The sequence below is a fragment of the Gallinula chloropus genome, assembly GCF_964237585.1.
Source record: "Gallinula chloropus genome assembly, chromosome: 19".
Lineage (NCBI taxonomy): Eukaryota > Metazoa > Chordata > Aves > Gruiformes > Rallidae > Gallinula > Gallinula chloropus.
The window spans coordinates 4,184,433-4,208,556 of NC_140104.1; the positions used below are offsets into that span (position 1 = coordinate 4,184,433).

General features: G+C 38.0%; 1 protein-coding gene across 1 annotated transcript in view; it reads left to right on the forward strand.

The window, feature by feature from the left end:
• USP32 (ubiquitin specific peptidase 32) overlaps window positions 1-24,124 on the forward strand; it is a gene marked incomplete at its 5' end in the record, with an annotated part of 74,414 nt that overhangs the window by 39,385 nt on the left and 10,905 nt on the right. Inside the window, 17 exons of the mRNA XM_084273333.1 lie at window positions 3,198-3,329; window positions 4,812-4,919; window positions 5,712-5,827; window positions 6,208-6,270; window positions 8,071-8,154; window positions 10,859-10,920; window positions 11,042-11,144; window positions 12,841-13,033; window positions 13,900-14,075; window positions 14,829-14,969; window positions 17,833-17,950; window positions 20,201-20,355; window positions 21,056-21,137; window positions 22,141-22,215; window positions 22,801-22,939; window positions 23,209-23,314; window positions 23,865-24,038. Of these exons, the coding sequence (XP_084129459.1) occupies window positions 3,198-3,329; window positions 4,812-4,919; window positions 5,712-5,827; window positions 6,208-6,270; window positions 8,071-8,154; window positions 10,859-10,920; window positions 11,042-11,144; window positions 12,841-13,033; window positions 13,900-14,075; window positions 14,829-14,969; window positions 17,833-17,950; window positions 20,201-20,355; window positions 21,056-21,137; window positions 22,141-22,215; window positions 22,801-22,939; window positions 23,209-23,314; window positions 23,865-24,038 (2,027 nt within the window). The remainder of the gene's footprint in view (window positions 1-3,197; window positions 3,330-4,811; window positions 4,920-5,711; window positions 5,828-6,207; window positions 6,271-8,070; window positions 8,155-10,858; window positions 10,921-11,041; window positions 11,145-12,840; window positions 13,034-13,899; window positions 14,076-14,828; window positions 14,970-17,832; window positions 17,951-20,200; window positions 20,356-21,055; window positions 21,138-22,140; window positions 22,216-22,800; window positions 22,940-23,208; window positions 23,315-23,864; window positions 24,039-24,124) is intronic.

Consider the following 24,124-nt stretch of genomic DNA (forward strand, 5'->3'; position numbering starts at 1 on the left):
TCCAACCTCAGCTGTGGAAGTCTACTCAGTATGAAGATTGTTGTTTACTAATTGTCAGTTTTACTTTGTAGAAGGTTTGGCTCCTGTGAAGGTTAGTGGGCTGGACCTGCCAGGCTGTAATGTCACCCTTGCACTAACACTTACCAGTTACTCTTTTTGAAGATGATTATTTGAAAATACTTTGTCTTTTAAATGACCGTGTGATTCCAACCGCTGCTTGACAGAAATGCAGATGAGCTGCTTTCTGATGGCCTTACTTCTCTGAGATTAAAGTAATAAAGCAGTGAAGTTGGCACTGTAGGAGCTGTCTGTGAAGCTGCACTCCGTTTTCTAAATTGTACTACCTTCTAGTACAGATCCTTGAGAATATTTCCTTTTAATATACCTTTGACTAGGAAGAATAACAAATGTGCTAGCTGAAACAATGCTACACTAGGTTAAAAAAAACCCATAAGGAAGCACACACTGTCTTTACTGCAGAGCATATCTGCAGAAAACTGCTTTCACTGGAAGGGGCGTTATTTACCTTCAGTAATTAAGGTCCAAAAGATTAGAAAGGTTCTCTGACAAATCAAAACTGATTTACATGCTCAAGCCCAAGAGAGTTAGCATAATGCTTTTGTATTTGCTAATGAGAGCAATAATGTGTATATGCAATTCTTCTAAATGACGGTACAAACTTGCCCTTTATGTGCAGTTGTTTCCCTTAATGTACTTCAGGGTCTGTCTCATAAAGTGGCTTTTACCTTTCATTTCTTGGTTTAGTTTTGAAACTCCACAAATACACTTTTTCTCTATTTCCTGCAGCATACTGGTACTCTCTTCCTAAGGCCACATCTAGTGAGCTCTTTGTTATCAGTACTCCAGCACCCTGAGACCTGTAGAGGCAACAAGATTGAGGGAAAGCCTATTTTATTTCCTTGATTTTTCTCGTCTGTTGGGATGCTGAGCAGTGTGTGTGTGGCAAGTACATCGTTAAAGCATGAAAAGATCCCTGTATTTCTTGGAACATAACCAGATACAGTTCTGCATCACATGACTCTTCTGCTTAAGGTCATGAAGCAGCTTACATCTCTGGCACTTCTGAGCACCTTTATACTGATCTTCGAAGAAATAGCTTCTCTGGTCCTCTTTCTTGATTTCCAGTAGAATAATGTTCCTTTATGGGTATGGATTATGGCTTCCCATGTGTTGGGGACAGACTTTTTGGTAGGGCCTGTGGAGATAGGACAAGGGGCATTGGTTTTAAACTAGAGGAGGTTAGATTCAGACTAGATATAAGGAAAAGATGTTTTACACCCAGTGGTTAAACACTGCACAGGTTGCTCAAAGAGGTGGTAGATGCCCTGGGAAATGCTCAAGGACGGGGCTCTGACCAACCTGATCTAGTTGAAGATGTCCACACTCAATGTAGGGAGGTTGGACTCATTTAACAGTCCCTTCCCACTCAAACCATTCCATGATTCTCTGGTTACCACCCAACCAAGAGCCAGGAGTTGGTAAGCCAGATAAGGGAATTGATCCATCTAGGAAGGAGAAAGGAAATCATTTTACCTTTCCTTCTGGATCAGCTCTTTTATCTCACTTCCAAGGTAAATGCACAATAGCTGATAATGATGCAAGTGAGGAAGCTGCAGCATGTGCCTGGGGTTAAGGAGGAAGATGAACTTTCTCTCAGCCTGAAGGCAGCTTAGCAGTGACCCTAGAGCTGCAGCCATGGTGTGGGTGTTGTGCATGCAGTCTGTCTGTCTAGTGCTTGTACTGAGTGTGCAAAGGAAAAGGAGGACATGTTTTCATGGATGCTGCTTTTCTAGTTAGGCTGCCTAGAAATATTTTATAGGAGGATGCAAACACCTTCCACTCCTGCACCTCTACTTCAGACAGTAATCTGAAGGAAAGTAAGGTATTGTGTAGTTAGTGATGAGTTATGATGTGCCTGCTGGTTAGTTAGAACTAGCAAAAGCTTATTACTTAAGTCATTGATTAAATTACTATTCCTAATTACAGAAAGGGGAAAACAAATCAATACCATTTCAATTTGACATAAAACTTTTTTTGGGTCTCTTCTGTTCTTAAGCCTTACGGGATTATTATTGTTTCTGTGGACTAAACCAGGCCAAATAGCTCAAGTTAAACCTATTAGAAAGCTGGCATGGATTTAAAGGCTCAGAACCATCTGGGAATGGGATCACACATAGTGGTTCTTAATATAGACAGCTTTGTCATTACATATCTATTTGAGAACCAATTAATTTGCACTGACCTAAAGCAGTGTTGTGACACACTTACATATGTAAAAAGGTTAAAAGTATTTTTGACCAGAAACATAATATTTTTATATATATTTAACTTCAAGCATAAAATATAAGGAGACCAGCATTTCTGTGTAAGGTTTTGAAAGAAAACTCGAGTTTTTCCTTTGGCTTCTTTTATGCACCTTTAACTAGCACCTTGTTTTACTCATTGGTGGTTTTGGGGCTTTGGTTTTTTTCTCTTGTTTAAATTAGCTTATAAGTTCCACTGTATGAAATGTCTTCTAGGTTTTTGTAGTCACTCCCCAGTATTGACTGGGACTCTAAATGCCTTTATAATACAAAATATTTTGTTTCATTGTATTATTTATATTTGGAAAAAACTAATGCTGAGATACAGTGTTTAAATGTTGCATAAAAAATTTAGCCTTATTACTGAATAAAAAGGCTAAACATTTCAACTAAGAGTTTTTCAAGAGTTGTCAAGCACTAATTTTTTTATTTCTTTCTATAAAAGTACTGGGATTTATTTAAAATGCTACTTCATGTCCTTTCTGAGGATTTAAATACTGGATACCTTGGGAGAATTAGGATATTGCACATATCTCCCTGCCTGATTCACCAAGAAAGAATATGTGAAAATGAGTGTGCTGGAGTCTTTAGCACTAGAAGTACATGTCTGTATTTCTAAATGCTTGTGATTATGTATTACTGATGTTGAAATTCTAGATGGAGAATGGCAAGATGATTCTGTAGATTAAAAAAAAGAAGTAAAATAAGACCTTTATTTCTCAACTGATGATATATTTTTGTATTCAGGAGTCAGGCATAACTAAGTTAATATCATTTTGCTTTGTGACAAACTAAAGCTGCATTTTTACTTGATACAGAATTTTAACATGGTCTGAATATTACCAGAAACTTGTTTTGTTTTTGTTTATACAGTGGAAGAATCTGACATTATCGATCTTGAGAAACGGTACTGGCTGCTAAAAGCTCAATCAAGAACTGGACGTTTTGATTTAGAAACATTTTCTCCCTTAGTTTCCCCTCCTATTCATCCATCTCTGAGTGAAGGTATGAAACTTCAGTCAAATGTGGGAGGAATTGATCGTGCTGTGGTGTTCAGTACCTGGTGGTCTGCTGAGATACAAAGTTTATGGCTTTAAAAGTGGGGCTGTTTAAAACTGGATTTTAAGCTTAAATTACAGAGGTTGATTTCCACAGAGCTCTGAATGTTTGAAAATGGGAAAAGATGCCTGAGAAATCTCTATTTGTTGGGAAATCTGGAATGACCAAGTGTGTGGCATCCTGCTGGTTGTCAGGAAACATATCAAACTTTTATGTATTTTATGTGAAACTTTATTTGCCTTGTAGCTGTTTCACATGTTTTCATTTGGTTTCTTAACGTTCCATAATGATAAAATATAGTTCTGTCCCTGAATGAGGGAATGAGTTTCATTTCTTAAATGACAACTCAGCCTGCAAGCCAGAAACTCTGTCATGCAGTCAGTGAAACAATTGTCCCTAATAGTGTAAGTTAAGGAAGACTTTGGGAGACGTGATCAAGCGAATCATGTGTTGCAGTGCTGGCATATTAATTACCAAGCTGGTCCTAGAAGATGAAGCCACTCTGGTAACAACTGGAGGTTGGGTTACAGTTGTCTGATCCCCATTTACAATATAGGGAGATGAAGTAACATTCAGTTTGGGTGCCAGTTTTTTGTCTGTAGTCCTAGAGTGACAGTTTTATATCAGCAAATGGTCAGCTTTACTGACAAGTGGCAGCAGTAAGGAGAAAATGGGAAGTTCATCTGTCGTGGATGCAAGCTGCTAAAACACCAGAACTTATGTTCAGTTCAATAGGGATATATCCCCACATCTTTTTGCTTGTGTGTTTTATCTGCTCAGTGATATCATTTTGCACAGCTGCTGTAGGGAAATGAGAGCGCTTTCTGGTCATTCTGTATGTCTTCTGTGGGTAGTGCAACCGAGTTGTCACTAAAAAAATAAATACATAGGGTTTTATGGGATAAAAAAGCAATGTGTTCTGAATGACTAAAACCCTTAAATCATTTGAAGGCTGGTAACTAAAACCCTTATCTCCCTTAGGACCAAATTTGCAATGGTATTCAATGATTTTCATCCATCAGGAACTTTGGAAAAATCAAAGCCTTTGGCATCTGAGTACCTTTGCTATTTCTCAGTCCTTTAGCCTTTGTGGAGATGCTTCTCCTGACCATGCTGGTTTAGATGTACACTCTATAGATCCATCATTATAAGGCAGGCAGGAGAATAATGCTGCTGGCTGGAGCTCTCGATTTCCTCCTCGCCCTGCCCCTGGCTTTGTCCAGCCATACATGAGTCATCTAATTCACCTTTAAAATCATGTTAGTAGTGCTTGCTTATCTTTATTACACATTAGTAAGAATTAGTTACAAACATAAGTGTCAGTACATCTTCCAAATGTTAACCATTAACCCTTCGTGTAACTGCCAGGTGTGACTGTCAGCTGTTTCAGCCAGATGCTGTAACAGGAGATGCTTTTGTGGTTTGCAGGTTTGTTTAATGCTTTTGATGAAAACCGTGACAATCACATAGATTTTAAAGAAATTTCCTGTGGGCTCTCAGCATGTTGCAGGGGACCTTTGGCAGAAAGACAGAAGTGTAAGTATGCGAAATTTTAACTATTGATTTCTGGGAAGTTTTTTGGTTTGAGCAAGGAAGTATAGTTGTTTCCACCTTTTTAGAACTTTTTTCTTCTGAACAAGTCTGTGTATGTGAAAGGTGAGAGACTTCAGAAGTTAAAAAATTAAAGGAATTTTAACTATCAAGGTTTCCTTTTATAAAGGATGATTAAACCTAATTGTGTATATATATACCCATCTAAATATATGTGTATATATCCATATATTTATATGCTTCATATAAATTATCAATGTGTTTGGAAAAAAATATTTCAAAATACTTTTTGCAGTGTTCTGCCTGATAATGCAGAAGTTTATATCTCAAAATCTTAACACTTATCTATTCATTGTCTATAACAAACCGAACATCCTATTTGATTGTCTTGTGGTAAATAGCACGTTCTGGCTTGTTTACTGTCCCATTTTAAGCTGGCTTTCTGCAAGGTGCTTGTGTCTTAAAATACCTTTGTTCCTTACTTTTCCAAAGCATATTGCTGCAATTTAAACACCATCATTCACGGGAGATTTCTGGATGCACATATGTTCCTTTGTGTCACATCAGAAAACACGGCACAGAATTGCAGGAATCTAGATTCCAGTTTATTAAACACAGCTGCTCCATTTCCTCACTACCACACATGCATCCTGCCTCATCAAGACTGTCAGCACTAAATCATGTTCCTGTGGCTCTGCAGACTAAGATTCTGGAGGGGGGTGGGGGAAAGGTGCTGAGTAGTTCTGCCGTAGAAAAGTAATTTCCTTTTTATCTCAGTTTGCTTCAAGGTTTTCGATGTCGACCGGGACGGTGTGTTGTCTCGCACTGAGCTGAAAGAAATGGTGGTTGCACTTTTAGAGGTCTGGAAAGATAACCGGACTGATAAAATACCTGTAAGTTGTATTCATTCGTTTGTTTCTGTTTCATAAAGTCATCTTTCCAAAGTAGGAATAGAAATGTTGTGTGAACGTGGTTTCGGTGAAACACAGGCTTGGTTAAACTACCATAACAGAGTAGTGCTGGTTAACTGGATGTTACTTACCTTCTGTAACTTTGACCTGTCAGTAGTCAAAGCAGAGTGATTTGACTGTAAAGGCTCCTGCTGTGTAGAAAGAAACCTTAGGTACAAAAGCATAACTGTCTGGAAGTGCTCAGTTGCGAAATGCAGAGAGAGATCATCAAGGTGTCTGAAAGTTGTATTTTGATTCTGAACACCTGTGGCTCCAGAGAGTGGTCTGAAAGTTTAACTATGTTTTCTCATCTATTTGTTAAGGAATTGGACATGGATTTGCCTGAAATTGTAGAAGATATTTTGAATATGCATGATACCACAAAGGTAGGAATTACTCTTCTTTCCTTATCATTTCTATACTCTAGTATCTTCAGTTTATTGATGAGAAAGGAAAACCTTGTGCTCTCTGTAAAGCAGAGATGTGTCACTAAAAGCATCTCTTCCAAGAAATGTCATTTGTCATGAAAATTTTCCACACTGTTTTGCAAAAGAACATCTTTGAATTTTAGAAGTAATTTCTATACATGAAACTAAACCAAAAATACATAACCAGATGAAATAAATTTGAAGCATACTACCATTTGCAAGACTTTGCAATGCATAATTAATACCAGTTTTAAATCTGATGCTTGACTTTTTCTTCTGGAGAAACTGTTTTCTTGTTAAAAATGGTCTTATGAAAAAAACCATTAGCATACCTTTTATTTTGTGCTGTGTAAAGCCACATTATCCTCCTATGCTGCAACAGAGCTGTATTAATGGAGTAGTAACTTATCATTATCAAACTGATTTACAATAATATTATACTCAACCAGTGAACTGTTTCAGAAAAGCCAAGTATCTGTGAAACTATGGAGGCATCTGTCATGACTGTCGTGACACACAACAGAAAGTCCTAGTAGTTTATGTTGCACTTAGTTAGCTGTGTGTAAATCTTCCACTGCACTCCTGTTTTTTTGAGATCGGTGCTATCATCTGCAAAAAATACAGGGGAAACTTGTTTCCATTATTTCATTCTTTGCTTCAGTAATTAGGAAGAGTGTTTGGAGACTGTAAATAATTTAGGAAAAACTAGAAAGAATGTCTAGAAATGTTTAATTACTTGTTTTGAATAGTTGTCTTGCCTGTTTGTACTCCTGCAAAGTGGTGGGCAAATACTTCATTGTAATTCTCTCATGACCAAAGCAGTAGAAAGTGCAGCTTCAGCGAGCTTTTTCTTTCACCCTTGGAGGGTTTTCTTGGTTGCTATCTTAAAAAGGGTAGTTTCTGAGCAAGCACATAGCAGTCTCATTTCCCCAAAGAGTTAAAAAAGACAACTAAATCTTCAGAATCTCTTTCATAGTTTCATCATGAACACAGTGCTGGAAGGAGAGCTGATGGTGCAGTAATTATGTAAATTACTTAACCTCCTCTCACATGTTAGATTTGACCTGTGTGAACTGTGGAGAAAATGGTCTGTAAGAAGAGGTGGAGTAATTGCTACTGCTGTAAAAATGGCTGTGAATGATATTACAATAAAAACCATTCCAATTGATCCTACCATGGAATTGTTGAAAATCAGAAGGCCCTCTGACACTGCTCAGTGTTATGTGCTACAGCAGCTATGCAGGTGATTAAGAATTAATAGGACTTGTGTTGTAAGGTGAGATCGTAAGGGCTTGGTCATCCAAAATAGTTTTTCCCAACCCACAAAAGCAGATAGTGGGTTTCTGACTGGATACAATATCTGTATGTGCAGAGCTTATTTGGACAAAGTCTTAGATCCTCTTAGTCTTGTTTGGTTTCCTACAAAGTGATCAGTTCCATACTGCTTCTGCTGGTTTCATAGTTTGAGGAGGTACGCCTGCTGCACTTGAGCATGAATGTTCAATCTGAATTACAGAAAGCAGGAACAAAGATTACATGCCATGAGTTTTTTGATTCTCTAGGTTGCTTATGTTATGCTAAAACTGGATTTTTCCTTCTTTCATTGGATCAAATTTTATTATCAGAGTGATAGATGCTAATTTTAATCAAACCACTGGCTTTGTCATGCATTGTGTGACACATTTAATGAGCATTTTAATAGAAACAGGTTGTTTGATGTTTCTTCCTCCATCTTTCTTTTTCCTCCCTTTAACTAAGCTTGGACACCTCACTCTGGAGGACTACCAGATATGGAGTGTGAAGAGTGCACTTGCCAATGAATTTTTAAATCTACTTTTTCAGGTAGGTGTAGAGGAAATTTAAACTTGGAAATTATGGCAATTAACTCATGAGCTTTTAGCATGGCCATGAAGTGCAGTGTCAGTATTCATGCCAACATGCTTACAGTTCTATCTGTTGTAGAAAGTTACGTGCTTTTGCAGTTGTGCATCACCTGGAAGGAATGATTCTGTGTTTGATTATTATTCCTCTCTGTGTCAGGCAGTGCCTAAAGCTTAATTTGTTAAAGTGAATATAGTGAGTTGTTAATAAAATGAAAAGAAATTCCAAATATTTCAGCAGTTACAGTTTCCATTACAAAAAGACTGTGTTCTCTAATAGTTATTCTTGCAAATCTTTGCCAAGAAGGGAAAGTGGAAATGAGAAAAGATATTGCTACCTCTTTTCAGCCCCTTTCCCTTTGTGTTTTCTGCTAAGGCTGTCTAAGGAAGTTTTCATTGCTTTCTTAGTGAAGCAGTCCTTGAAAGCAGTGCTGTCGTATCACTGTTGGGTGGCAGAAGCTGAGGATTAAGTGTGTACTGAATTTATTTTTAATTGAGCTTGAATTGGATTTTTCTAAATCCTTAAAACAGTTGTATTTTAGCTCTGACTCACTTTGTGCAGAAAATAACCCCCTAAGAGTATTTTCATTCACTGCGGTCTGTTCCTTACCCGTTTTCCATAGAGGTTGATACTTTGAGTTTAAATAATAATAATAATCCTAATGGAGCCTTGCAGATTTGCCCTAATTTAGTATTCACCTCCAGCTCCATATGACAACCTCAGTTCTTCCAGGGAGAGAACCAGTGGGCTCTGGGCTCGTCTTACCAGTGAAGTTCATCAAACTGTAACAGAATAATATTTCACCAGAGAGAAACCTTGTGGGTTTTTAAAAAATAGATAATTGTTGTGACAGGCTACCTGAATAGCATAGTGCTGATTCTCCTGTTCTGACCCTGGGCTGCTCTCTGATTTATATTGTGAACTATGCTTTTCCAAGAAATTTGGAGTGACTGACAGTTTTCTGCAGCCATCAGCTACACCACAGCTGAAGAAGAAAATCAGAAAGTTCTGCAGCTTCTTTTTATCTCTAATTGCATCAGGTTTTGCTTACATTGCAAACTTCTCCAGAAGGGCTGGCTATATTTTTGGACTGTCTGGTATCAGATATCCTCTCATGACTTAATATTGATGAACTAGTATATATCTATGCAATATTGAGGGAGAATGATTGAACGTTCAATGGATTTGTGTCAGTGATGGGTACACATCACCACTGTTACACGTTGCTCATTGGGAGTCTCATTTACAATATTTTTTTCTCCTGGCAGAGTTGCTACATTTTCATTTCAGATTTTTGTTTTTCTTTGCTAACTTTATCACATGAGGTGCCCTCATCTCCTGCCACAGGCTTGACAGGAGCACTCGTGCAGGACAGATCCTGCCATTGATTTGTCTGGGCATTCATTTGAACTGTCACGAGCCTGTGCGTCTCCTCTGCAGACAGAAAAGCTCAGCAGTCTGAGGGGAGCACCTTGGAAAGCTTGTCAACAAATTGGTTTGTTTGCAGTGGGGTTAGTTTGTATGAAGGATCTGATTCTAGCACAGTGTTATGCCAGTTTAAAAAGAACCATCCCAGCCAGCTGTGTTGTGTGTGCTGGAAAATCTGTTGCTTCCCAGCAGCTAATGGCCTTTGTTTTATTCAGAATGTGAAATGGTCTCTCACGCTGCAATATAAATTTAAATAAGATATCTCACCAGTCATTAGAAGTCTCCAGCTGAGATGCAAATTGATAGTCTCAAAAGAGACATAAGGAAAAGACTATAAATCATGTTATGAGTAGCAACCAATTTGAAAAACCGTCTGGGAGAGGAGACAGCTTGACCCTCCTCCCTGCACTGGGAAACAAAGTGGTGGCAGCCTGGTCCCTCACCCATCCTTCCCTTGTTCCCTGCCGCTGCCCCATGGCTGGGGATGGAGCTCCTGGGAGAAACCAGACAAGCCTGGGATAGTTTTTCTAGGAAGAGTGAGAAGATGGGCTGTCTGGGACTGCTGTCTTGTACTAAGAAGAAAACCCCACCGAAATCAAGCAGCTGTCTAGGGGATGGTGCCTTTTTCTTCTGTTTCTTTGCCAAAAAAAAAAAAAAAAGGCAAAAAACCCCCATCAGCCTTTCAGAGAACATTCTACAATTTTGAGAGCGTTTTTGGTGGTGACTGGTTGTCTGGGCTGCTTGAAACGTCTCCCTCAGTCTCTTGATGTGCCCATTTTCCTTTCAATCCCTTATATAACCACTTCTCCCCATTTTTTCCCCTTGCTGATTTGGGGTGTTGTTTTTTTGACCTTTACCTTACCCTCTTCCAGCACCTTCCATTCTCCCAGTTCCTCATTCCCTTTTTCCAGTACATAGAGACTTTTTATATATCCCATCCATGTCCCTTACTTTGTTCTTTCACCAAATATGCTTCAGATACGAGAACAACGAAAAATTTTCTCTTCACCTTCAGCATTTGACGTTCTTGGTATTTTTCTCTTTAACAGTGGAAACAGGTCACAGAATCTCAGAGATCAAAACACTTCCTTTTTTAGTGATTTGTTTAATTTTTGGTAATCTTGCTACATAATTAAAAAGAATTTTCTGAGAAGGCCCATTAGAGCTGTCCTTTCATTTACCTAATGCTCGTTTCAGAGTGGTGTAGTTCTTACTAAGAATTACTTTCTTTTTCCAGGTGTGTCATATAGTTTTGGGGCTTCGACCTGCCACTCCGGAGGAGGAAGGACAGATTATTAGGTATGTGGTTTTGCTCAGAATCATAAATGGCTTTCAGAATCACCTTTTAACGTTGTCAAAAGAAGGACTGTTATTTCCCTGTTTCAATACGTACTTCATGAGGTTCATTCTTTATGTGCAGAGGCTGGTTAGAAAGAGAAAGCAGGTACGGCCTTCAGCCAGGGCACAACTGGTTTCTTATTGCAATGCCGTGGTGGCACCAGTGGAAAGAGTATGTCAAATACGTAAGTATAACAATGATGTATGCTGAGTAAGTGATTTCCATGTGAATGTCTTGATGTAGAGACAGTAAAGCTTAACCAGGGAAGCTTGAAAGGAAGCATCTTCTGTCTCAGAGTGGAAAATACTTGCTTTGCTGAATCACTCTTGTGTGCTTTTCACTGTAATTCCACTGAACTGTCACCTCTTGGTGCTTCATTGTGCTTGCACATCGAAATACTTTTGGAATAAAAACATATTCACATGATAGTACTTCTTTAAGTCATCTAGTCCATTTGATAATAAAACTACCTTGCTCTTGTTTTGATTTTGCTTGGGCAAATGCACAGTGGGCATTTTCTGGACAAATAATGGTGGGAATTGGTAAAATTTGAATTATGGGCAATGATGAAAAGTAGTCCAGTACCTGATGATGACCAAAGGATCCCACTAAAACCTTACAGGGTGCTTTCTAATACTCTCCAAGTCAAATATTCAAGTTAAAGCATCACTATGAATTTTACAAAAGAGAGTGTATTTAATAAAATGAATAAAATTGAATTTAAGTGGAGGTAAATACTCTCTGAGGTTACAGAAGTGAAATAATTATTTCTAAGAAGAGTGATAAGTAATCATGCAAGTATTTTACTTGTTTTATAAATACGAATACCTAAAAATACTCTGAAAACTGCAATGTATTCTTTAACTGTGTAATTACAGCCCTTTGTGCACAGTGAATTGGACAAATGATGGCTTAAATGCCTGAAATACTGGGTAATTTGATCCTTGCTGTAGTAGGGGTGCTCAGATGTGCGCATGATTTCATACCTAACCCTCTGCAGAACAGCCCAGCGCCTTTAGTCACTCTGTCTGCCTCTTGAGCAAAGAACACTCAGAATTTCCGTGAAACTCTAGAAATGATTACTGTAATTCTGGCATACCTGTTAGCCTCACACTTCTGGCTTTACTGCACATTTCTGTTATTTGGCAAGAGATTATGTTCCGTGATGTGGTAAATAGGGGACAGCACAAACCACCTTTTCAAGTGGTGTTAACAGTGGTGGTCACTTCATGGATTTTCTTTTTCTTCTCTAAGGCTCAGTTAATTCCCTTTCTCTTCTGTTTTCTCATTTGTTGATGTTTCTTAATGCCACCAGTGCTTTAAACTGGGTATGATTCCTCTTACATCTTGTCTGTAGTGGACTGGCAAGTTGTGCTTTTGGGGAATGACAGGGGTTTTTTTTCCCGCCTTTTTCTTACCTAAGAGTGAGGCAGATTGCAGCACTGTTCCTCCTTTGTTTCAGAACAAATTTAGGGAAGGCTAAAATGTTGCAGGCTTGAGGACAGAATTATCTTTGTTGCTGTTCCTGTGCTTCCTCTTATTTAACCATATGAAATTTAACAAAGACAAATCTTCAAATATTTATAGTCTGTCATTAATCCAATCTAAAAATCACTGAATTTTTGGTACCTAGATAGTGAAATATCAGAATTATTTTCTCTATTTTTATATTGTGTAGAACAGTTTGATTGGCTTAATTATTGGCTGATTGTTTCTGCAGATTTTTCATCAATAGATCTAGAAAGTATTTTTTCTATAAAGCTCCTTGTGATATGCAAAAGTGGTCACACAGCCCTGAATGTTGGTGATTGATTTGGTTGATGCTAAATGGCTTTGGTATCAGCTTATAATTAACTTTTCTACTTGCCTATCAATTTTAGGATGCAAACCCTGTTGTGATAGAGCCTTCATCTGTCTTGAATGGAGGTAAGAATTCACTCGTAGCTGCAGCAGCCAGTACTTCAGAACAGGGAGAAGACAAAATGGGAGGTCTTAATTACTTCAGTGCAACAGAAGAAAAGTTTTCAGATAATATTTCTACTGCATCAGAAGCCTCAGAGTCTACTAGCAGCAGTAAGCATAACACTTATTTCCTTGGAGGTTTAATGTAGAACAGGTTATGAGAAAACTAGATAGTGCATGGATTCCTCCAGGCGAAAAGATAACACGGTTTAGCTGGCAGGAGTGTCCTGTGTGTGGACAGCGGTGCATTACTGGGATTTTGTTAGTCTGTGATGGATAAACAAGGAACAGTCTTGTTTAAACAGCAGTTTATCATTTTTTAATGCTGTGATTAGTTTCCAGAATTGTTTCTGAGATTTTTGGGTTTGTCTTATTTATTTTCTGAGTGGATTTCCCCCTCCTCCCCACTCCACCTTTCACATGAAGCTGTTTCTAGCTCATACATAGTTGGTGTTGTACTGTGTCCTGCAGTGAGATGACCTCAGGTACCAATAAAGAAGAAAGAAGCAGGAAAAAAATAGGAAAAACATACTTGTAGTTTTACAGAACATGTGTTTTAAGTTAGTTTGTGCAGATTCTAGGAGCCATTGTGATGGGAGAAAAGATTTTAGTGATGATTTTCTGTCAGTTCTGGTAAGGATTTGAGGGATGTGTTTTTTTTTTTTTCCTTGCAAGACAGCTAAATGTTGCAGCTGGTATTTTAAAATCTGTGTCTTGAAATTGTCACTTCAATTTAAAAAGAGAATTTACTGTGCTCACTTTGGGGGTTGGGGAATGGAGGAAGGGCAGGGAGACAAGCATTAGAATACTGGTATACAGGTCACTGTGCACTTTGGAAGAGATGCATGTCTTCCTGAACATATGTAGGACAGCAAACTTCTTCAAGAGGGATACAACAGTTTAATGGATTTGTTTGTGTTATGGACTCATGAACTGAAATAGAGAGGTTTGGTTTAATTGCTTGTATTTTGTTACAGATACCCTTTACCCTGGCACACCAGGGACGGATGTATGTTTTGCTAGGCAGCATAATACTTCAGACAATAATAACCAATGTTTCCTTGGAACCAATGGGAATACTTTGCTACAACTCAATCCTCAGAAACCAGGAGCTATTGATAACCAACCCCTGGTAACGCAAGAACCAGTGAAGGTAAGTGCATCTGAGTTGTGTGAACATAGGAGAAGTATCTTTTTAGCATACTTTTGTCACAGCTTTTTATGTGCTGTTTATTTTTTTTTTTTTTCAGCTAGTAACTTAATTTTAAGTTAACACTGCTTTGTCATAGAAGGAAGTTTGGGTTTCTTACTCAAGGGGAGCAAATTGTGCTCTATTTCTGAGGCTACTGTTGAGTGTTTTGTGAGAAGAGAAACGTTCAAAATATTCTTGAACAGCTTCACAAAATTTAGTAATGAAAAAGACATTTCTGAAAACACAACTTTGAGCATTATCTGTAAAATATTTTAATAATTAAGCACTTTTCTTCAGTGGCTTTAATCTAAAGACAAGAGTTTTTCTATTGCAGAAAATAGTTAAGTAGTAAAACAAGGCTGACAGCTTTTCCAGTATTCATGCAAACAAAATGTAAACCCCAGATCATCAAGATGATGAGTATAGATGGGATTTCTCGATGCAGTATCTGAAGTTGTCATACTGAGTGACACAAGGGAGAAATGTAATACAAATTTTATATTGGGCAGCCTGTTAGAGAAATAGTAAGTAGTGAAACTTGAGCCTTAATTAGCGTTACATTTAAATACCATTTTCAGTATGAAATGCAGTGGCTGATTGCTACTTGAAAGTTTTTTAATAATTGAAGTATTCTGTGTTCACAAACTAAAATCACAGTAGCTGTGTACTGGTTTTTTCCACTTGAGATCTGACAAGATCCCTTTTTGTTTAAAGGCTGCATCTTTAACAATGGAGGGTGGAAGATTAAAGCGATCTCCGCAGCTGATTGAAGGAAAGGACTATATAATGGTACCAGAACCAGTTTGGAGAGCACTTTACCATTGGTATGGAGCAAATCTGTCCTTGCCCAGGCCGGTAAGTTGTGATTACAGACACTGATTGTTTGCCATGACCACTGAGATAATATAAATAACGTAATGTGTCCAAGCTTCTGTCAGTTGCACAGGGTAGTCTTTTGTGGTCATCTCCCACTTGATCCAAAATGGGTAGTCTAAATGAAAAGCTGGGAAAAAACAGTCTCAGAAATGGGCACAAATAGAAAGTTGTGGGATATTTGCCAGGAGGTTTGGAGCACAAAGCCCAGGGGATGTTGGAACAGGGCAGAAGTGCCACTCAACGGATCATGATTGCTAAAGCAGACAAAGGTAAACTTGATATCAGTTTAAAAGGCTTGGCATGAGATCACTCATCTTTAATACCTGAGATAAATTTTCAACTGGTCTGCAAAACCAATAAAATTAGAACTGGGAAACCTGCAGCTTTGAAAATGCATTTCTGCTTTCCAAGGATTTTGTGAAGTGGGGGAAGGTAAAAATTTGAGTCCTTCAAGTTCAGTGTTAGAGAAAACACAGCATGCAAGATTTGGGGAAGATCTAAAAAGCAGCAGCAGGAGAAGGTATTCCTAAAAAGAACTTGTGTATGGACATACCAGCTTTGAGTACTGCACAGGCTGGTTAAATTGTCAAAGGCAACCTAGTCAAAGGCTTTTTGTCTGGAAAGCATTTGTGATAAGCTTCTAGTATTATGATAATTGCCTTTGTTTTTTCTAATGAGTAAGTAAAAATCTTACCAGTGAGGCAAGCGATGATCATTCTCATTCTTCAGCACAAAATCAGTAGCATACCTCCAAATTTTTGGAGTACTCACTTGTCTGCAAGTAATTCATGTACAGTGTGGTTTTTCCTTTCTTACATTTGACAGTGAGCAGAAAAGCCAATGAATCACCATCAAATTATGAAACATTTTCACAATTAGCCTGGTTCCATTGTGTAACAAAATATCTATTTGTAAATTGGTAACACTGTATTTTCATATCACCGATTATCTGTTTGCCTGTAGTCACTTGAAACTTTGCAATGAAATTAACTCATTAGAAAAAGCCTATCAAAGGTAAGGTTGTACTGGTACTTGTTTGCATAAAAGTTTTGTTAAAAGAAGAAACCTTGTAGAACTGGAATTCGCTTTCTGTAACTGACACTAGTACTTTCTGTGTTTAAGCTGTAATACCTTTAATTAAAAAACAATTTGGGGCACAGTACAGAATATTGCAGAATATAATTTTCAAATGGGAACGTTGTATATCTTCAGTGGAGTTTACAAAGGGAATATAATATTTACTCTCTGTTATCCCAATGAGATTTTTTTTGGTTGCAGTTAAAATAGCATCAATATTTCTGAAAAGAAGTCGTAATTATATAGTAATAGTCATTGTTAAATCATATAATTTGCTCACAATTTATTGAGCTATCTCTCTGTTTCTCTGCGTGTAATATCACAAAACGATTAGCAGGTCATAATCATTTGGAGCTAAAGCTGGCATGCCTTGAATTATGAATACTGAATTTATAAACTAGGCTGATTTTAGAGGCAAGAAAAAAATGAAGCAATTTGCTCTGTTCTTTTAGAGGCAGTGGAAACTTCCTGTAATTTCTGTTGAGTACTTGTCCGTATATCGGTTGGTTTATTTGGTGTCAGTCTCTTAGAGGAGCTACACTTGAAAAGAGGAAGTAAGGGTTTATTTTTTTAATGGTAGCAATAGAGATTAGGTGATCAGTGTCACAAATGAAGGAGAATTAGCTGTGTGATTTTGGACGATTTGATCTGTTAGCTGTTGTTCTGGCAATTATTTTACAGTGAAAAACCACTGACTTCTGTTACCCTGCTCCCACACGTTCTCCATGGAAACAAACACCTTTCATGATCCAGAAAAGGCCACATCTCTTTATACCCAGCACAAACTCTGTGCTAGGGTCGGTAGAAAAGAGATTTCTATTCAGAATGAGAGAATTTTAGTTTGGGCATCCTGTGAGCAAAAAATTGGAAATAATGTATGTGTAAACTTCAGGTTTCAGTCCATAGTTAAGGAATATTGTGACACTTAGGTGTCTGGACACTTGAATTATTGAAGGCCGTTTGGTTACTTGCAACCATGTGTACCAACACTTACAGTCCCGGTCTCTCACCCCGCAGTAGGAAGGAATATGTGGTTTCATTCCAGAAAATGCCATCATCGTTTTTGTTGTAACAGAAGGTTAATACCGTGGCACTTGAGGGTGTTATATTGCTTCTCACAACTTAAGCTGAGTGTTTTATTCTGGTTCTCATGGGCATAAAAACAGCAAGTGTGTTTGCTGTTCCTGTATGTCTACATTTGGGCAAATCTAGAGAGCAAAATGTTTGTAGAACGAATGGTGACTGAAAAAACTGTGTGTTCTGGGGCAATTTCAACATATCAAAAGTGAGTTTCAGTCTGTTCTTAAAATAGGAAGGTTTTAATTCAATCCGGTAGTTCGGAAAGTGGAGGATAAATGTCTTATTCAGCATGTGTGACCTTTTTCCAACAGCTGTGAAACTTTTCTATTGAAGTATGCGCTGAGTAGAATTAATGAGGTTCATTGTAATTTCACATATATTTCAGGAATTATAAAACTGTTCTTTCCACAGTGTTGTGCAGGAAGCTATGCTCCACTAAATAAGGTGTTTGCTTTTAACAAGCTGCAACTAACAAGCTTCAAAAAGTGCTTAGAAATCAGTAAATTGTTATTCCTGTGTGTATTTCCCTAAGACCCCATAAGAAGTTCAGAGGATTTTTTTGTCTCCTGGTAAAACAGTTTATTTTTTTAACCATCTGCTTTAATCATTACTTCCTGTTCCTATTGGGATTTCCTGCAGGTTTGGAACAGCAGTCTCTAAAATGTGTTTTAAACGTCTTCACTAGGTGATCAAAAACAGCAAAACAAATGTGCCTGAACTAGAGTTATTTCCTCGCTATCTGCTCTTCCTGAGACAGCAGCCTGCCACTCGAACACAGCAGTCAAACATCTGGGTGAATATGGGTATGATGAGCCTGAGAATGTTTCCTCAGCATTTACCTAGAGGTAACTTAAGAATGCAGCAAGAATACCCGTGTGCAGTTTCTAAGCGAGCGAGACCCGCAGCTGTAGAAGCTTGCTGCCACTCTGCTTGTCCACCGGCTAATCAACTGTAAGGCACAATCAGGGTTTGGTAAAGATTTACAAGCTTTCCTCCTATCTTCTCTGGAAAGGAAGAGGCGTGAGGGAGCGTTTTCAGTGAAGTCAGTTAAGTCACATAGTTACTGCAAATGGATTGGTGAGTCCAATGTGAGAAACGTGCTGCAGGAGCTGAACAGTGAAGAGGGGCAGAGCCGTTTAATCCTGTTGGCAGTTAACTTTGTAGCTGCAGAATACGTGTATCTGTGTGCTGGGGTGGGTGTATAGGATAGTAAAAGAAATTCAGCTGGATCTGAGCTACTTGGGCAGCTAGGCTTTAATGCCCAAAATTATTTAATGCTTTTTGAAAGGGGTTGGATTAGTGGAATGTGAAGACTGTTACGTGATGCAGTTCAGAAAGACAATTCAGTAGAAAATGAAAACACCAACTAAAAGATGTGTGCTGTGACTGTGGTGCTGATGCTCACCAAAAGTGTAAATTCACTATGAGAATAATATTGCAGCTTCACATTTCAGCTGAGAGGTGTTGCAGGGTTTTGTTTGCAGTCACCAGTTTGTATGCAGCATTGTGTACTCCCTTGCACAGTAGGTTAGAAGAAGTGAGTACCTGATGGTCACATACATTTGTGTTTGGATGCTCACAGATGTACGTGGGCAGCCACAGTAACGTATGTCCAGCAATGGGCTCACCTGACTACTGAAAATTAAATCCTTTAGCCTTCCTAGCCTTAGCCTGTGTTTAAAAACCTCCTGCAGATGCTCGGTGTTGCACTGCTTTGGTAGAGTCTCAAATGTAACGTGGAGATAGTGGCTGCCTGCTTGATCAAGTTCCGCCTCAGAAACTGCCTGCTACCCAAATTCATTTCTCCTACCTAATGTAATAAAACGGAAACTGCTTTGTTTGGACATCCTAAAATGCCCAAATTCAAGTAAAAAGAATCTTTGATGTGCCACATTTGATCTTGATTTGGAATTATTTTGCTCTGCACTAATTTATTTGTCCAATCAGTTATTAATCTTTTTGAGTTTTCGAATATGCTTTCTTGCTGTAATCTTACAACTAATCCTCAGATCCCTAATCTCAGAAAATGCTTTTCATTTTCTTTAAAAAAAATAATAAATGAGTACTTGGCTTGGTATACTCAAGCAAAATTCATGCTTTGCTGACTTGTAAGATGATTACAGTGTAGTTTTACAAATTGCATGTAATATTGCATCTTTTCATATGGTAGTATTTATTTTATTTTAATCTTTTGACAATTAAAGTAGAACAATGTCACTTCTCTTGTAGTGTAGTTGCCCAGTTGGGTTTCGTGGATGTTACAGACCTGTCAGGAGGGGGAACTTCCTAAGTTTAAACTGAATAAGCTCAAAAATTAAAGCATGTGAAGTTGGTCTGCTCTCTTGTGCAGACATTTTCTTTAAAGATGAGCTTGTATTGCAGAAAAGAGCAACAATCTCGACTGATGGAATTAATTAGTGTTGCAAACATGAGATTGTTGAGGAATTCTGGTGAAAACCCCAGGCACCTTCACAGAATATGTTTTGAGGAATGCAGTGATGAAGAATGCTTTTATTATGAAACTGCCAGGCTAGTTTCATCTTTGCAGATCAGCATTCATCTGAAGCGAAGCAGAGTCATGCTGTTCATGAGAATAGTCAGACTGATTGGTTTTTTACCTTATTTTTTACTTGTTTACTTTTCCCTTAACAAGAAAATTCTCCTGAAATTCCCAAGTCCTTTATTTTGAAAATTACTGGTGTAATAGCCTGTGATACTGAAAGAATAGTCCAGCCCTTGAAAACTCACTTCAAATTGTGTATTTCCTGTGAGGTTCTTAGGGGAGCAATTTTTCTAATAGATTTGGGTAAGAAGGGAGGTAAATTTATCTGCTTTGGGAAAGCAAGTTTGTTGTCCCAAAGGGTTAGTAACAACTAGCTTTCAATCTAACTCAATATTTTATCCATAAACAAAAGTAGAAGAAGAATATGTACTTCTTTTTCCCAGAAAGTACCTATAGCCTATGTAGAATGTAAGTTGTTACCGCTGTGATTTCAGTTGGCCTGTGGGTATATGCATTATCTTTTTCCTCCTTCTTATGATTGTGAATCCAGGGAATGTTCCTTCACCGAATGCTCCTTTGAAGAGAGTGTTGGCTTACACCGGCTGCTTTAGTCGGATGCAGACAATTAAGGAGATACATGAATATCTCTCCCAGAGGCTCCGTATCAAAGAAGAAGATATGCGCCTCTGGTTGTACAATAGTGAGGTAATGATGGTCTTTTTTTGGGTTTATTCAGCTATTGGAGATTGTATATCTTAGTCTTTTCTAAGAAGCTATTAAATGCACAGGGGAGAAAAAAGGTGGATGTAAGCTTCCTTTGCAGTGTAACTGCCCAGGTTGGAAGATTCTTCCTCCTTATTTTTGAGCACTCCAAACAGTGAAATGGAGATTTCGGTGTTACTGACCTAGGAGACTTACATTCTGTTTTCCTAGTAGCCTGATAAACAATAATTATCCTGTGCTATATGTAAAAAATCGGCAGTTGGTTAACATACTAAAGGGCATGATGAGAAGTTTTATAGACACTGTTTTAAATGGAAATAAAAACATACTATTTCACTGACATACATTCTGTTGGCACAGAAGCCAGCAGCCATCCAGGATCTTTTTCAAATGCATATGTGAACAAATCACAATGAACAAGCAGAGTATATTCCACCAAATCGTTAAGTGCATGCAATTCTCTTGTTCTAAGAAATACCTCATAAAATTAAAGCATAGAACCAGATGCTTCTGGAGATGAGTGAACTACTGTACTTAATTACTATAGGTAGGAATACAGTGCTCTCATTTTTGTGAAGAAATTGTTAATACTGTTTTAATTTCATTTCTTTGAGATCAAAATATTCTCAGGTAATTTCAAATCTAGAAATAATAACTATATGAAGTATTTTTTCCTCTGCAGAACTATCTTACTTTGCTGGATGATGAAGATCACAGACTGGAATATCTTAAAATCCAAGATGAGCAGCATTTAGTAATAGAAGGTATCAAAAGGACTTACAGTTTTTTCACCCACTAAAAACAAATAGCTGTATGCCAGTGTGTGTGTGCATGGTTCATAAATTCTGTGTAGTATCCATTTCTGTAATTGTCCAAACTACAAATATATAGGCCTTCTGCCCAAATATCTTATTTTTGAAAATGTTTTGAGCAGGAAGAGCATGTGTAACTGGATTTCTGTTTCCATATATGTTTGTATCAAAAGAAATAGCAAAGCTTCAAGTAATCCACTACCCCTGCAGTAACGACGAAGTACCAGAGACTGAACAAAAGCTATCAGTCTCAAATTCATTAAGCCATTGTCATAGGTATTGGGGGGCATGGTTCACTGAGTTTTCAACTAGTATGACTTTTTTGCCTAATTTTTTATTAGGAGAAACAGACACATACATACTTAACCCACTCAACTATTGACCCTGCATCACAGAGGCTATATAGAAATCTGGGGCTTGCACCCAGATTGTGTCTGTGCACATTTTATATTGCAACTCAGACTGGTGTGCTGGGTGGATTAATCCTTTCTGCCACTTGGCTCAGCTCCTAAAGCTTGCATTTTTCTGTCTCACTTTACCTTGAAACATACGACATGTGTCCTCCTAATGAAACACACTCAAATCTTTGCTGAGTTTGTAACAACAACAAATATTAGTTGACTGCTCATGAAGTGAACAGATTTATTCAAATCTGGGGGATGCTTATTAAGTATTAGAACACATAACATAGAATTTGTTAACCAACAGGAAACAAAATCTTAAAGCTGCTTCCTAAAGGTGTTACTGACGTGGTTGGAATGGTGACAGTATTAGAATGGTTTCCAATTATGATTGGAAACATTGAAATGAAAACCAGTAAAAATAACTAAAAATAACCAATTTCTTATCTCTGTTAAATATTAGAACATCTTAATTAAACCTCTTCAGCTGTGTAAGCTCTCTGAAGTACATAACAAACGATTTTTATATATCCTTGTAACATATCTCTCTCCAGTTCGAAACAAAGACATGAGCTGGCCAGAAGAGATGTCTTTTATAGCAAACAGCAGTAAAATAGACAGACATAAAGGTAAGTGTTTCAGCATAGTGACTGAATGATGAGAAGAAAAATCCAAGAGGCTATGTTATGTTGAAACAATTCTTTTTAATAGAAGTGCTCTTAACATTGGAAGAGGTCTTTTATGCCTGGGCTGCTTTCCTTGTTCTTTCTGTTTTAGTAACTAGAAGCTGGAAACATGGGTGGGTTGAATACATCAATACATTTGTAGATGTTCAGATGTAGCAGTAGCAAATGGTACATAGCAAATTGTGGATTTTTGGTTTATTATCTTGGATGTATATTATTTTTAAAGGTAAGGAATAATTAAGATTTTAATTAATTAAGTGAGGAATTTCAGTACCTTAATTATTTACCTGAAAATAGTTTGTATGGCTTGTACTGGTAGCTGTGGGGGATCCCAGAAAATTTCTGTTAGCTTAAGTAGAGCGAGCAGATAGTTTGAAGGGTGTCTCTGTGTTCCATCTATGGTAACTGCATTCTTACAACTTGGAACAGGTTAAATAGAATTGGTTAAAGTGAAAACATCATACTAGATCACTGATACACCATTCTGAATTTTTCACATCTGGTATAATTGTGTTTTCTTTCTCTCAGTTCCTACTGAAAAGGGTGCTACTGGTTTAAGCAATCTGGGTAACACATGTTTCATGAACTCCAGTATCCAGTGTGTCAGTAACACCCAGCCCCTAACACGGTATTTCATCTCAGGAAGGCACCTTTATGAGCTCAACAGGTAATTTTCCATTTGAGATCATTGGCATTTTAGGTGCTATAGCATTCCTTTAAAATGTTCTAAGCTTTCAAAAGTCAACAGTATGAATAAATCCTTATAAATTCAGTCAGCTATACAGCAGTTCCTAGACTAGGTACATAAAAATATAGCTTCTCATGCTGCTGAGGGAGTTAAAACACTTCAGTGAGAAGCCTTTGCAATTCCTTATTTATCCTCGTGCTTGAACTTTGTGTAACATTGAGTGTGGTATTAATTACTTTGATTTCTAGGACAAATCCAATAGGAATGAAAGGACACATGGCCAAGTGCTATGGGGATTTGGTTCAGGAGTTGTGGAGTGGAACTCAGAAGAACATAGCACCGTTAAAGCTGCGGGTACGTCTGTTGTGTAAAGGTAGAAAGCAGTCATTTCTTTGGTTAGCAGAAATGTTCTCACACACTTTTTCCTGATGTCAGCTGTATTGTAATGGTTCTGGGACTCAAATCAGTATTTCCCCTGAAGAAAGAGAAGGAAACTTGGACATATATTTGATGTTAAGAGTTGGCTGTGAAGCTGATGCCCACATAATGGGCAGTCAGTTATCATGGGTGTTCCTCCAAATAGGTCACAGAATTTGCACTCTTGCCTGGAAGGCATATAGAGGTGTTCAGGAATGGGCTGTGTAGGGACAAGAGGCACATCTGGAGGAGGCAAGGGTGCATCAGTTCTGGTGCTCAGCACTGGAGCAGCTCTCTGTGGAATATAATCATGGCTCGGTGGCTGTAAGGTTGAAGGAGTTACCTGGTATGAATCACTTTGTAGTATAAGATGTGTTCTTTACAGCCCTTGTAGGGGAAAATATTAAGCATTTGCCTGTAATTTGCCTGAATTCTTGCTACAACTTCTGTTACCTTATGATAAGTAACATTTTGGCTTTTATTATAGTGGACAATAGCAAAATACGCTCCAAGATTTAATGGCTTCCAACAGCAAGACTCACAGGAGCTTCTGGCTTTTCTTTTGGATGGTCTTCATGAGGATTTGAACAGAGTTCATGATAAGCCATATGTTGAATTGAAAGACAGTGATGGTCGGCCAGACTGGGAAGTAGCAGCAGAGGTATGGGTTAAAGATTTTGGATTTGAGGCTGGTTTGTTTGCTGGGTGGGTTGTTTGGTAAGTTGTTGATGAGACTGGGGCAATACT